Source organism: Tinamus guttatus, unplaced genomic scaffold (genome assembly GCF_059628265.1).
Source record: "Tinamus guttatus ecotype Peru unplaced genomic scaffold, ASM5962826v1 Tinamus_guttatus_pri_ptg000327l, whole genome shotgun sequence".
NCBI lineage: Eukaryota > Metazoa > Chordata > Aves > Tinamiformes > Tinamidae > Tinamus > Tinamus guttatus.
Genome location: NW_028288861.1, coordinates 663,752 through 678,816, shown reverse-complemented (window position 1 = coordinate 678,816; position 15,065 = coordinate 663,752). Strand labels below are relative to the sequence as shown.

Here is a 15,065-nt window from a genome sequence, read left to right as displayed (position 1 = left end):
TCAGGATTTGAGAGGCTTTTGTTGATAACTGTAGGCGTGGAAGAATAAAGTCCTGTGCTTGACGTTATTTTCACAAAGAGTTTAATGCGATTCCAATCTACTACCTCTTACTGCTCCTGTGTTTATAAGGAAAAATTCCTGCTGGTCATTTAAAAGTGATAAAACCTGGTGTGATACTAATGCAAATAGTGGCAGGTATGTCTTGACTAATACGGAGGAGGCAAAGACACTGGATAACAACTTAGGAAAGTGGCACCAGAGAGGACCTGTCATAAATGTACCCTGATTTCATTGTCTGGGAGGAGGTTCTTATTTGAAGAACATTCAGTTATGTAGTAAAAAAAAAAGTGTCTATTTTTTTCCTTATGTAAACTAAGGAAATGTTCTAGTACTTCTGAGATTTCCCTTTTTTTTAATTTCTCTAATTCTGAATGAAAAGCACACCGTGCACGTTCTGTGTGTGTGAGATTGTAGGGCAGCTCTGCCCATACACCTAGACTCTGTGGTTTCAGTCTCTAGTCCACTTTTTCTTCCCTTACTTCCCTCCCTCCCCCCAATAGTGTAGAATGACTGAATGCTCATGTTCTCCCTCTGAAAACATACATGATTTTTTAAAAATATGAATATATAGACTGTGCATAGCAGATTATCAGAGATGCCCTGTCTGTGCTTCTTGGCTATCATGCTGCTTCCAGATTCAGTGTTGTTAACAGAAAGGAGCAATTGTGCCACTGAGGAATTGTGTTTCATAATACATGGACTAGTGAGTGAGTGCTAAAAATGTCTCAACTGCCTCAACCTACTGCAGTACTGAAAGAGTAATCTAAGGCTTCTCCATGGCCTAGGTAGACTAAAGACTGGTGTTAGATTAGGCCTGCAGACGTAATCTGAGTTGACAGAATCATGGAGGATGAAAGTAGGTCATTTTTCAGTTGTCTTTGAGATACAAACTCAGACATGTGAAGTGCAATTTTAATATTTTTTCTATAAATATTAAACCAAAAACTTACACTATATATAAAATCTTTACAATCTGTACAGTTTTTCAGACATCTTAAAACAGCCTTAAAACAAAAATTCTCCAAGCTGCCATTGATACAGATCAATTACAACAATATAACAGAATTCTACTACAACAAAAACAATTCAGAAAGTTAACTTTTTGATAGTTCAAAAAAAACATAAGCTACTTTAAAGGTAACTGCTTTTTAATCAATATGCATGTCATGTTAATTCCAGTATTACTCAAACAACTTCTGTCTCTAAAGGATCAGAATTCAAATTTAGAAAATAAACCAGTAGTACAGGGCGGGGGAGAGGAGACACTGGGTTTTGCTTCCTGTATGTACAGCTGAGTCTGGAGAGAAAAAAAAAAAAAAAAAAAGGATGCTTTTCTTTATACAAGCCATGACAGCATAAATTTTAAAGGGTGCTAAATATCAGCAATGTGTGCTGAGGCGACTTTAACAGAGCACTCAGTACTCTACCTTTTTTTTTTTTTTTTTTTTTTTTCCGAGTTTAAACCTTTAGGATCATGACAGAGCTGCTGCTGGATTTTTTTCAGTAACTGTCAGTTTCAGTGCTATTGCTGTGCAGTCAGTTTCTACCATTAACATGGGTCTTGCACGCAGCCAAAAAGGAAGGCCCCAGAGCAGTAAGAAGGGGCTACCTAAGGGCTTTGGGCAAGTGAAGAACTTGGAGAGCTCTGACATTTCCAGATTTACAGACTGCCTTGAAATAGGAACCTTTCAGCACACGAGGCAGCCCCCGGCTTGCTCTGAGAGGCTCCTGCAAACAGACCCTTTTCAGATCATTCAGATTCTTGAAAGAGCAAGAGGACACGGAGAAATACTAGGTTAGCATTTAGGACTGTACAAATCTGTAGTCATAACTTTATTTTGAGTATTAAGCTAAAATGGCCAAGCTTATTCCTCTTTCTCAGTGGTTAAGGGTTTCTGATCCTAACCCAGCAGCCTGTAGGCCAGCTACCAACATGTTTGTTAGTTCATGATGAGTTTGGCCAGGATTGATTTTCATATTAGCTTTTCCACAGATACAGTTTGCCTATTAGAATGCAGACTTTGCATCAAAAGCTAGCAGAGTTAATTGAGCAATAGCATCTATCGACCCCAAGTGCTGTTTGGGATCGATATATGTTCCATATATGTGAAAATACAATTCACATACATGCAAAATATATATACACACACACACAGTTATCTTGTTGAATTTGATTCTTGTAAAAATAACTTTTATCTGCTAAATACCTAATAGAAATACTATCTGATATAGTTCTCTTCATAGAGAACAAAAAAATGCTTACAGAGTATGGGCAAAGCAAGTTTGCAAACATGACCCAAGAGCCATTTTGATTACTTCATTGACCACAAAGTGCAATTTCATGTTAACTGTTAAAAATTTGGTTTAGTGTATGAGGAGCAAAAGCTGTTGTTCTGTCATGTGCATCTCATTTCTTTACATACCATACATATTTACAGTAATTTAACAGAAAAGCTACTACTACTACTCCTGTCTCTCCATTTGGGTTTACTTAATTATGGACATGCAAGCATGATCAAAGTTCAGATCAAGAACTTGAGATCACTAAATATGATAAGTAGCTTCAAGTGGATACTTAAAAAAAATAGAAACATTTATAAATTTTGTAACTAATTTGTGTAAATTTGGGAAGGAATATACATTTATGCCATTTTAAACCCAAGTATACATGGTAATGTAATAGGTCAACTTAATTTGCTTTACTGTAGTCTTTGTTCTTCTAAAAGAAGTTAAGAGTTTTAAGGAACACGAAGTATACTTTGAGAAATTTATTCATAAAATCATACGTTTCTGATGTTTAAATATTTGTGATGACAAAACCCTCTGAAGAATGCAATTAAATTTTATACAGATGTAAGTTTTAAGGGTTTTCTTGGAATACAAATGAAATTCTAAAGTTGGCTGTGTCATCTCTTAACAGTATGTACATTTTGTAGCTTTAACAAACTGAAGTTACCTCACTAGCACCATTTGCTGTACAGAATTCACACATGTAAGAGGACACTTGTTTTGACTCTTTACCTAAAGTGCATGCAAGATCAGGGAGGAAAGAAACAGAGAGAACCTGATCAGAATGGGAGGATGTTAGAAGCTCTGGCATCCGGTAACTGCTGTACTGGGATTGCTCTGCACTTCCTTCATAATATACGGCCTTTGAGGTTCTACTCAGAAGATGCTGCTACTCTGATGTTACTTTTACGTAAGACAAAAAAATGGTCTTATCCTGCATCTGAAGTACATGGCCCCTTAAGCCCAGTAAGAAGAGGTAAGTGGGCCAAGCTACCGCAAGAAACACAAAAAGGGAGGCAGTATTCAGTGTAAACTCTCTCTAGTCTGATGTATTTTACTTTCACAAAGGTAAAGTTTTGAGTAACAGGACTTAGAAGCTCTGAAAGTTTTAAAAATTGTCAGTTTATCCTTAAAAAAATAAAATAATCAAATATTAGTTTAACTGCTCATTTTAGTATTTCTCTTAAAACTGGCAATAATACACTTCAGGATTTTCATTGGTTTCAGCTAAAAGGAGAAGGAATTGTGTTTCTCTTAATGAGTATTTCTACAGGTTTATTTAAATGCTTAGTTCTGTGAAATGTTTGTTTTTAAAACCTGGAAATGGGCCAAATTGGAGTTAACAAGGCTCTAAAAACTGGCTTTTTCAGAATACTTGCGCAGTAAGATGCGCTGCTTGCAGTCAAGTCACTGGGGAATCAATGTCATCTTCATTAGGAACTGCAGAAACAGAGTCACTCCTTTTTAAAAGCAATTCCAGAAAATAGGAATTTCCTTGCTCTGAATACAGTTACCTTAAAAAGTCAAATGAGTGTATTTATACATTTGGGAGCATATTTTTCATAGCAAAATGTGCTGAATAATTTGTCTTTAAAAAGCTTCAGTCTGTTTTCTGTCTGCTTGAGAAAGCAGCTTTATCACAACCCCTCCTTTAGCCTTACATTCTTCCATAGGAAATTTCCTGTCTTATTTGCTAGGAGCAGTCTCGGTGTTGTGTGTTGTCCAAAACATGATTTCTTCTCTGAATTGTGAGAGATTCCATTGTTTTATGTGCCTGTTCAAGCTGAATCTTTAAAGTTTCATTGTCGGCCTTCAGGATACTTATTTCCTAAATAAAAAACACACAGAATGGTAGTGGATTTTTAAATTAGATTCAACACCTCTGTGTTTCACTTGACTGGTATAAGTTAGGGGTTTTTGTGTGTGTGTGTGTGTGTGTGTGTGTGTGTATGTGTGTAAGATGATCTGAAACTTAACTAGGTAGTTAATGAGCACAGAAACAATAAAGGACACCCTAAACACAGCTGTGTACATCTACACCCCTTAGTTTTTTCTTTTCATCTACAAGGAATGTATTTTACATCTTTCTGTATTAACTGTTTTCTCCCTACAGAAGGTGGGGGTTTTTTTGATTGATTGTTTTTTCCAGTGTGATGTGCAGGTAATACAAATACCCCGTGAGGTGGATATGGACTTCCCCCTGCACATAAATGATGGCCTGTCCAGGCAGACAGGCCCAAGAGCAGCCGAGCCCTCTCATTCCTCTTCCCTGCAGGCAATCAGCTACCCTGGAAAACACCAATAGTTTTCCTTCCCCCACTCTTTTCCCCACTTTACCCTACTACAGCGTAGATTAGAGTTTATTTCACTTCTGCCTACCTGCTCAAGTTCCTGGTATGAGGGTTTACAGATGTGATGCTCCTTCATTTTCCGGCTGGAGTCCTTGTTTTCCCATTTAACATAGGCCTTTCTGCGATTTAGGACTGGGCTTAGGAAAGGAGACTGTGCAGCAGGATGGAGGTAAATATTTTCTGGCATTCTGGCTGTGTGTCCGGGATCTGTCGTCTGAGTCCCCTTATGAACCACAGCTGGTTTCAGTCTCACTGAGATTTTCTGAGCTGAGGAACCCATGAGCATAATGGTGCGGTCCTTGCTGCCTTCAGTGTGTTCCATCACTTCTCCATTAGGAAATGTGAAGGGTCCTTCTTCTTGTCCTGGAGAATATACATAGCAAAATGAGTCAAAATCTTATTCCAGGAAGGGAGAAAGAAATAGGAGGTATAATAATTAAATGTGATTTTAAAAAATAAATAGAACAACATTTAACCTTAATTGATTTTTCCATTCATTTTAAAATTAGTATCACAGGAGGTTTTTAGTGTGGTATCTCCTGCAAAACCTCTTTCCCCACTCACTTGGCTTTAAAACAAAATGGAGCACAGGCAAAACTATTAGAACTGTTGCTTTGCCCTGTCTAAGGTGATCTTTCCTTACCGTGGAACTGCTCTTTGAGCCCTATTGGGCAGAGGCTTGCAGCAAGATGTGGGGCTGATGTGGGGCTGCTCTCTGCAATTGAAGATTTGGATCTTCTCTTGCACTCAATGACAACCAGGTCTTTGCATTGCTTGTGACAGTTCATCCCACAGTCTGCAAACAAAATTTCCATCACTTAGTGGCTTTGTTGTAACATCTAAGATCAACTCTCACATTCAATGAAGATTTGCAAAAAGTTGCAGCTCTCCGGTCTGAGTTCCTTTGTCTTTGCATGAGTCTCGGAGCCCTGTGGGGGTCACCTTACTCGTATCATCATAGCTTTCTACTCCCAGAGAGGGCTGATTAAACAGGCACATAGATAAAGCAATGCATTTTAGGGATTTTCTTTTTTTTTTTTGGCCATTTATCATCAATTATAGATTTAAATTAACAGAGGATAAATTATTTTACCTTTGCATCTGTATCCTTGTTTAATGACTCCCCACAGCTGAAATGCAAAGAAAGAAAGAAAATATGGATTAAGATAGTGTCATGTACCTCCACTACCTCCAGATTAAAAAAAGTTGTTCAAAGCTCCATCCACTTCTGTGATCTGACAATGTGAGGAGAACCTCTCTTCCTAACACATAGGTAAAGACTATGAAATACCTCTTCAGGATGAGATAAGTATATGTGCATTTCTTATGACAAATAGCTTGATGTAGTCTCTAATATATGACAGCTCCCAAAGTGGTTGTTGTGCTGGAGTGTCTGGGGAACTGCAAATTGCAGACTAGCACTCACATATGATTCTAGTCCAGTTGGGGTTGGTAGGACAGTAATTTTTATTAGCTCTGGACTAGGCAGGAGACCTGTCACATCTGTACCATGGCAAGCATTCTGACAGGCCCATGGGAAACTTCTGAACTGGGAAATCTTGCCAAAGAATCACACTGTCAATAAACACATAGGAGGATGAGTCATGTTAAAACAGAAAAGTGCAAAGAGTATAAAAGTGCAAAGAGTATATAAGTGCAAAGAGGGCATAAAGTCAGCAACAACCTGACATTCCATACAGTTTCACTAGTCTTCTATCTTAAGTTCATTTCTGTATGTTAAATGGTGATTACTTAGGCAGGAGAAAGAGGCATTATGCTAAAAGCTGTTGATATAATTTAATAAAAAGTGAGCTTACAAATCCAGCACAGTTGTCACAGAAAGTAGGTCTTAAGTAAGTGGTCTCTTGGAAGTTGTGAGCAAAGCCAAGTCCTAATTTGGAGTAGATGGAGCTAGCCCTCATAAAGTATGCTGTTATTTCATCCCTGCTAATCAGACCTTCCCTGCAAATAAACCAGAAAAAATGTGTAGTCATTCTTTCATTCTTCAAAATGCAAGGAGAATTAAACACACCTTTCTTTCACAATTTTAAATGGCCGTTCTTTGATTGACCAAAAACTACAGCAATGGCAATAATCTTGTCAGCTGCTCCCCCAGCCTACAGAAGTTTACCTACAAATTAAAATGCAGCTTAGAAGGATAAATAAAGTATCTTAATATGAGATGCAACCTCAAAACTACTTTCTAGTGCTGACTCAAACTGTAGTTTTGCCTGACTTTGAATACTTAACCTTCTGAAGACATGGAAACTCTAATCACTCTTTTGTTTTTGCATATGGTTTTCCTCATATGTCCACCCAATAAACAGTGCTGTAAACCCATGAAGATGTCATTCACAACATGCTTGGAAGTGGAAGCAGGTTGTGAATGCTTCTATTCCTGGGAGAACAGAGGATGGTTTTACCACACTGATTATAGAAATAAATAATGAAAAGCCCACACCACCAAATACGGATGCTTGCAAAGTTCACATGCTGAATTGGGTTAAAAAGGTTTTAACATACTCACCAATCCTTAGCCATTACACAAAATGAGAATGGAAAGCTGGCTGCTATCTTCTCAAATTCTTCCTGAGAAATGTATCCATCCTGATCATGGTCATAGTTTTTGAAGACAGACTTGAGTAAGATAAAATAGTTTACAATGACTTCATACTCAGTAACTTTAGTTCTCCATAATATGCAGAGGTTTCCTCTCCCACTTTCCCCCAGTATTTATTTAACAGTGCAGTAATCTTTCTAACTAACCGCTTTCTTTGCTTGAGTCTGGAGAAGTCTGTGATAATTCCTTGGCTTGTAGCAAGCTGCAGGCGAGGTGACACCGGCCAGTCTAAATGGGTCTCTGCACTGTGGCAGCTCTCACCTAGATACTGCCCCGTTCATCATGGCCGGCCTCACACACACTTACACTAACGGTCTCCATTAATGCTCTCACCGATGGTCTCTAGACCCAAACAGGTGCAGCTTAGCAGTAGCTTCATTAATCAGGTCAATGTTACATTAGATATAGTTAAAATGAGAAAGCGGTTGTGCTGACACTTCTACCTGTGGAATGACATTACTGATCGTCATAGGCCCCAAGGCAAGGAGCATGTATAGGCCTCATTTAGAAACACACTCTAAAACACCATCAAAGAATATCAAATAATGTTAGAAGCTTAGAAGGAAAACAGATGTGAGCAGGGATGTAAATACAGTCTCTACCTCCCCTTTCCTCTTTCTGTTTTAACATGAAATCCCCTGAACGTACCGAACAGTTCCCAGTAAATCCAGCAACCCTCAGGGGCCAGAAAAGGCAATGGCAGCCAGTGAGAAACGCAGAGAGAGGCCTGCCAGGCCTTCCAGGCACTGCCCGAACACAGTGCTGGCCTCTGGGATCCTTGGAAGGACGCCTCTGCACACACACAAACCAGCATTCCCACTGGCTCCTGTTGCCATTTGAAGCCAGGCACATGTGAGGACACAAGCACAGAACTCGGCACAGCTCTGAGAATGTCTCCTACTCCTTCCCTGCTCCCTGTGTTCCATAGCTACTCCAGCTGCCATACTTACATCCACCATTCTCTGAACATGCTTGCTGATGGTTTTTGGATCAGGTTTTGGGGAAACCCCTGAGGCCCAGTCTGCAACTACTGGTGGCTTGGAAGGTGTCAAAGGCTAAAATAAATAATATGGAACTTCATTAGTACCACATGTAAGTAATCTCAGTGCTGTGCTTCTTTCATTTGCTACACTAGACGCTTTAACACAGGATGGCCTCTCTCGTCCCACATCATACCTTCGGTAACTGCCATATTGGTACTTCAGAGGAAGCTCTTCCTTGAAGTGTCCGAAAGAGAGATCTTTTCTTAAATCAATACTGTTCACTGACAACTCTGTAAGCTCCTTTTTTTTGTCGTTTTTTTTTTTTTCTCCTCCTTCCTTTTTTAAAAAAATTAAGTCTCTTCCACCATCATGTGTTCACCCTAGATTGCCTCTGGCACTGTCTTATTACTTATATCATAGACTAACTGGATAATTTCCATGCTTTTTCTATCTAATTTTATATGCTAATGATTATCTAATGCTATCTAATTTTATATTCCCAGATATATCTTAGAATATAACTATTTAATCTACTTAGTCTCTTACTAGACTGTTTCAATTGCCATTGATGAGTGAAATATTTCACTCCAAGAAATAACTGACCATAAATCATGATCATTTCGCTGGTTTCTAATTTCTTTCTGAACTATTTCAGTCACTGTACGAAGAACAGCATAATTACTTTTCCAGTGTCGTTGTGCTTCATTCCATATTTTTGATTAACTATAAGCTTTTTGCAAAATAAACCACTGTCTTTTCCATATTTATTAAAAAGGAAGGGAAGCAATATAACACTCATGGGTTTGAATATTTGAATCATGTAAGAATTCTTAATTTAAAAGCATCAATATTGATTATAAAGCATGAGCTTGATGCCTGGTTTGTTTAACTAAAAATGGATTTATGCTTCTATTATAACAGCTGACGATGTCAAATCTCACGTGCACTCTAGCTTAGGCTTCATCATCAATCGATGTACTCTTTGATAGATTTTGCTCAGTCTGTTAAACTCAAATGCTTCCAGTTTAGTATATATTAAATAAAATGAATGCAAAGGATTCCATTTAAGTTACTTATTAAAAAAAGTCTTTCTGCTAAGAATCTGGAAAGGCCCTTACCGCAGCTCGGTGACTTCTAGGTTCTCGCGCATATGAGAGCTCGTAGATTTCATCTTCTGTATAATAAAGATCAAGGGACAACTGAAAACAAACACAACATTAGCTTAATCCCAAAACAGTCACTGATACTTCACTTATTTGTTCCTAGAATACATTATTTTTTTGGTGGATTAGTTATTAATTTAGTCTGTAACACAGAAAAAGGGCACTTGAGCTACACAGGTATTGATCATGACTCAAAATGGGTGTATTTCTAAATTCTAGTCTCTAGTGGCCATTATCTGGAAACTTGTAACATTATACAGCCACAATCATTAACACAGCAAGTAACTGCAGGCATTTAACTAGCAGTCTGTTAATGAGTAGCCTGGGACAAAAGCTGTTCCCATGATATTGAAGTGCTCCAGTGTGCAACTATGCCCAGAAACACAATTCTAGCGAAAATGCCCATCAACTCTAACTCTCAGAAAACTTCTTTTTAACCTTCTCAGATTTAACCAATCCAGCTGTGGCCATATGCAATGTTTGATAAAAATAAAAGGTTGTCTTATCTGTAGTGAGAACCTTAAGCAGCCAAAATCAGTTATAATAAGAGAGAATCATTACACCCGGATAAAGGAATTTGAAAAAAAAAATAGAGAATTTGCTCATTACATGTTGCTTATACGTGTGTCTTTGCACTTAATATAGTGCTCTCAGAAGCAAAAAAAAATACTCATGTGATTCATGTTACTTATTCTTTCCTGAAATGAAGCCTGTAATCAGAAAGTGAAACTGCCCTATCTGTCTCTTCTAGTCAGAGGTACTTACTAAAGCCAAACAAAACAGTGAGAAACAAGACAGGAACATAGTAGTATTTTAACTTACTAGGCATAGCTGTTGCGACTTACATGCTAGGGAGTATTAATTTTCTGTTAGCACTAGGCAGCTATTACTGGAAACATAAAAAATTAGTTTAATACAGTGTATGTGTTGTATTACATCAGATAGCTAGAAATGGAGTACATTTAACCCAACATGTCCTAAGAGACTAAACTCCCCTGCGAGGGTTTTTACATTCAACATGAGACAGCTTTGTATGCAGTCTCCTGTCCTCAATGTGTACTTCCTCTAGGCAAGCATTCTAGCTTTCTCCCTATTTAGGCTTAAGCAGTAGATATTTCTTTCTTAGCAAAAATGCAGAAAGAATGCTTGCTACTGTAGTGAAGCAAGAACAATGTTTACTTTGCTTTTTATAGAAATAATTGGAAGCATACTGCTGAAAAGCCACCTCTACCTTTGTTGCCAAGTAAATCATTGTAACTTTAGAAGAAAGTTGTCCATTTCCTTAGAAGAGAAAACATTAAGACATTCATAGAATCATAGAATGCTGAAGGTTGGAAGGGACCTCTAGAGATCATCTAGTCCAACCCCCCTGCACACACAGGGTCACCTAGAGCACGTGGCACAGGACTGCGTCCAAGCATTATGCATTGAGAATTAATGGCATTGACTACTTGAGAGGTACACAAAAATCATTTAAAGAATTGGGGTACTTTGCCTAACAGACTTACTGTAAGCAAATGAACAAGGTCCATATTAGCCTCCAGGGGAAGAGGTATTTCCTGAAGCTGTATCAGCTCATTTATGTGGTTGTATAGAGAGTAAAGCTTGTATATGTTAACTTTTTTGTCCTCTAAGTAGTCTGGCATGGCCTCGTAAAGTGATATCAGGTCTTTCAGGTGGACACCAAGGATTGGAATCTTAAAACTAGTACACTCATTATAGGCACGTCGATAACTGTCATAGTTTCTGTAAGACGAAAGCAGTTCTGTCATTTCATTGAACACCTGAAAATAAAACGAAGCAGCAAAATTAGTCACACATTTCTGGTCTTATGGTACAAGAATTTCTTGTTTTATTGTTAGGTTTACTCCCAAAGATTTAAAAAATAATAATTTAAATTGCGAGGCTTCAGGTGAAATCTTGGTACTCATATCATTTAATATAACTATATCTAGCTTAGGTGCCAAACCTGAAATGCCTCTTTTCCTAGATTCCCTATAGTCAATGAAAAGAAATAGTACTCTCACAAATAAGGGAATGTGTTGGCTGATAATGCCTGAGAGAGAATTCAGAAGTTATCAGTCATGTCTTATTTTCATCTTCAACTTAAAAACACGGACTGTGCGTCTCTGGCTTCTTGGTCATCAGCTCAAATTGCCACCTAAAAGTCCTCCTCGCAGAAAAACCTTATGCTGTGCCATGTGTATATGACAGAATGACCAGAATAGTGGCACATCTGTGTTTTTAGGTTTTTTTTTTTTTTTTTTTCTCCACCCCTTGAAAAAGGATGAAGAAACAGTATACTGGACAGGTTATAAAGGCCAAATGAATCTTCAGTCTAGCAAAGTAGATATCCTCTTTTTAAAAAACTACTATACAGTTTAGAGTTGACTTTTAATAAAGAGGTCAGTCCACCAATGTTTTCAAATGGAAGTACCTGTCTAATCCCTTCCTTGAACAAAACAGTATTTTTGGTTAAATTTTAGAGTATGTTATCAATAAGTAATTCCCAACATTCTACCTTCTTTCTATTAACACTTTTTTAAAAATTTTTGATGCAAAACGTTATTCAAATGATGGGCATATATGTAGTCCATTCCTTGCAAGGATAAAATCTGAAAGCTAAGCTGCATTTAAAATAAGCTTGCTAAATGGGTTTTAGAAATCCCGAGAGCTGGAACTGCAGCAGTGGCAAGCCAGGGAATTACAATACAACTTTGAGAACACTTTTAGGCAAGAAAAACGTGTGTTCTTAATCATTGTCAGGAGCAAGTTAAACATTATAAAAGAACTGGGAAATAAAGGGAGGTCATAATTCCAGTTCATATTCCAAGTCCACTGTCCGCTAAAGCTATTTAAATATATTTTGATTCAAACAGGTTGTTCAGACACCTTAATGAAACAGACTCCCAACAAGGTTCCTATTTCCTGGACCCACACAAAATTCACTAATAAATACTAGTTTCTCAGCAATGAGTGATCAAAGCCATTTCATTGCTAAAATATGCTTTTCTTCATATTTTTAGTAGCTGGAATCTCAGAAAAACATATACGCAGATGTCTATACTAGCATTTCATAGTTACAAGGTGGTCAATGTTGTCATAGGTTATATGAATTTTGTTCTCAAATTCTCTAGGAACAAATTATCTGCTTTAGTGTTTGAATATTATCATGTACTATTTTGTGTAAAGAAAAATGTAGCTTGCCATATCTGAGTATTACAAAGGAAACTTTAGAGAAGCTATACAAATGTTGAGGAAAGGAACAGGTGTATGTGTAAGAGTAACCAGGGTTGCAGACATGAAATGACAGAGAAGAGTCCAAAAACAACGGATGAGGAAGGTTCCCTTCCTACCTTACCTAATGAAATGGGCTTGCTTTGGCATACGACTGAATAAGGGAAAAGAAAATAAATGTTACCTCGTTTGCAAAACTTTGCAAAACAATACCAACCTTAGTCACATCATGAGGAACATAAGAGCTCGTTTCCTTGAGTCTGGAAATGGAACTGTGACAGAGACCTCCTATCACTGCCATTAATGTATTGAAATTCTGCAACTGGTGGAGTTTCTGTGTTGACATACAAACAACCAATATTTATTACTTAAAAGTGGTTCAATAGGTATATTCAAATTCTACATTTTCTTTATTATTCTGGATCTAAGTCTTACGAGATGTATTCTACAATATATTTGATTTCACTAACTTTGATAGTGAAATTATCAAGTCTTCAAAGGATCTTCAGTATGTCCTTCCCACTGCCTACTGTAACATGTAACTGTAACACTATTATCTTCACTATTACTTCAGTTGAAGTAGTGAACAAAGAGAAGTGCTAGGAACACAATTTTGCTTCTGTCCACTAAGAGATATCTGGTGAAAATATGGCCAAGTGCATGTTGGTGTTTTGTACTTTAGAAAAGAGCAGCAGGCAACTGCAGCTGTGGAAGTCTCACTAGTTGATTCAAAAGCAAGTCTAGTATTTGGGAAAAATGGGCGTTTCAAATGGATATCATGAGAAAGTGATGGTGCCATTGAGGATATAATAATATGTGAAAACTTGGTATGAACATGAAATACCTGTACTGTATGTATGAAACTAGAAGACCGCTGCCAACTCCTCTATCGCAGCTGACTCAACAATAATTTTGAGGGAAGGGCAATGAAACAGCCATTTCAGAGCAAGATAAAATAAAGACCAAGCATGTCAAAATTAAACTGACCTGTGCAACGTGAATGAATTTGATGAACACTTCGGCCCGGAGCTGTGGCGTTGGTTTGCTGAGAACCATTAGCTGCACCCACTGCGAGATGCTATTGCAGAGAGCAATTGACCTCTCCATTGTAGGATTCTCTTTCACGCAGCTATTCACAATGTAGTTCTGATAATCTGCAAACTTTTAAAAAAATGAAAATTCACTCTCAGGTTTATGCACCTCATGATACACAGGCAGATACAGGTCTGCTTTTCAAAGGAAATACTGTGCAATAGATATATTCCGTACCTTAAATATCAGACTGAAATCTCTTCTTTGCTCAGCTCAGAGCCGCATCAAGTAAATTACAAACAAATATTTGGCATTTCTGTGCTTACATTGTCCCCAATTTCTTTGGCTATTCTTCGAAGACAGCAAAACTTACAGGAATACTATATTTGCTTTGCTTTATTAAAAGAGTTCTAACTTTAGAAAGGATAAACGACTTTTAAAGACACCTCCCATAGCCAAAGGCTTTCTAAAGTGGCTTAACTGAATTCTTTAGAAATGCGGGTATGCCCTGTGTATTCACAGGGCAAAGTTCTAGAAACAAATCTGTCCACAAAAAGCAAAGACAAAACCCATCTTGCTTAGGAAGGACGTGCTCCGGTTTCCCTGACTGCAGTCTGTCTTGGTTACCTCAACGCTGCCTACAGCCACCGAACAGCAGTCGCTGCCTAGAAAACGAATTGATGCAGCTAAGATTAACAGCAGCAATTGCATTCTAGAGACACCCATCCTCCTCATCAAATATAAAGCCAGACTAGACAACTAATCACCAAATACTCAGTGCTTAGAGAATTACAGATTAGGACAGAATTCATCCCAAGCAAGAAAATATGTAATGATAATATCCAACAACTACCACAGTAGCTAAATCATAGAATCATAGAATCATAGAATGCTTAGGGTTGGAAGGGACCTCTAGAGATCATCTAGTCCAACCCCCCTGCATATGCAGGGACACCTAAAGCACGTGGCACAGGACTGCATCCAAGCGGGTTTTGAAGATCTCCAGAGAAGGAGACTCCACAACCTCTCTGGGCAGCCTGTTCCAGTGCTCTGTCACCCTCACTGTTAAGAAATTTTTCCTTAAGTTCCTATGGAATTTTTGATGTTTCAGTTTCCGGCCATTTCCTCTAGTCCTATCAGTGGCCACCACTGAAAAGAGACCATGACCGTCCTCTGCACTCCCTCCCTTGAGGTATTTATATACACTGATTAGATCCCCTCTCAGCCTTCTCTTCTCCAGGCTGAACAGGCCCAGCTCCCTCAGCCTCTCCTCATAGGGCAGATGTTCCAGGCCCCTGATCATCCTTGTAAGCTCCTTGAGCCAAAGAGC

At 38.2% G+C, this 15,065-nt stretch overlaps 1 protein-coding gene across 1 annotated transcript in view; it reads right to left on the bottom strand.

Annotated features, from left to right (window-relative positions):
• Nucleotides 1-3,538: 3,538 nt before the first annotated feature.
• Nucleotides 3,539-15,065, bottom strand: part of RASGRP1 (RAS guanyl releasing protein 1) — a 37,705-nt gene continuing 26,178 nt past the window's right edge. Inside the window, exons 8-18 of the mRNA XM_088529372.1 lie at nt 13,691-13,864; nt 12,921-13,037; nt 10,975-11,250; nt 9,422-9,502; nt 8,271-8,375; nt 7,228-7,337; nt 6,518-6,662; nt 5,794-5,830; nt 5,344-5,496; nt 4,729-5,063; nt 3,539-4,177 (exon numbers count right to left, since the gene is read on the bottom strand). Of these exons, the coding sequence (XP_088385498.1) occupies nt 4,043-4,177; nt 4,729-5,063; nt 5,344-5,496; nt 5,794-5,830; nt 6,518-6,662; nt 7,228-7,337; nt 8,271-8,375; nt 9,422-9,502; nt 10,975-11,250; nt 12,921-13,037; nt 13,691-13,864 (1,668 nt within the window). The 3' untranslated portion in view covers nt 3,539-4,042. The remainder of the gene's footprint in view (nt 4,178-4,728; nt 5,064-5,343; nt 5,497-5,793; nt 5,831-6,517; nt 6,663-7,227; nt 7,338-8,270; nt 8,376-9,421; nt 9,503-10,974; nt 11,251-12,920; nt 13,038-13,690; nt 13,865-15,065) is intronic.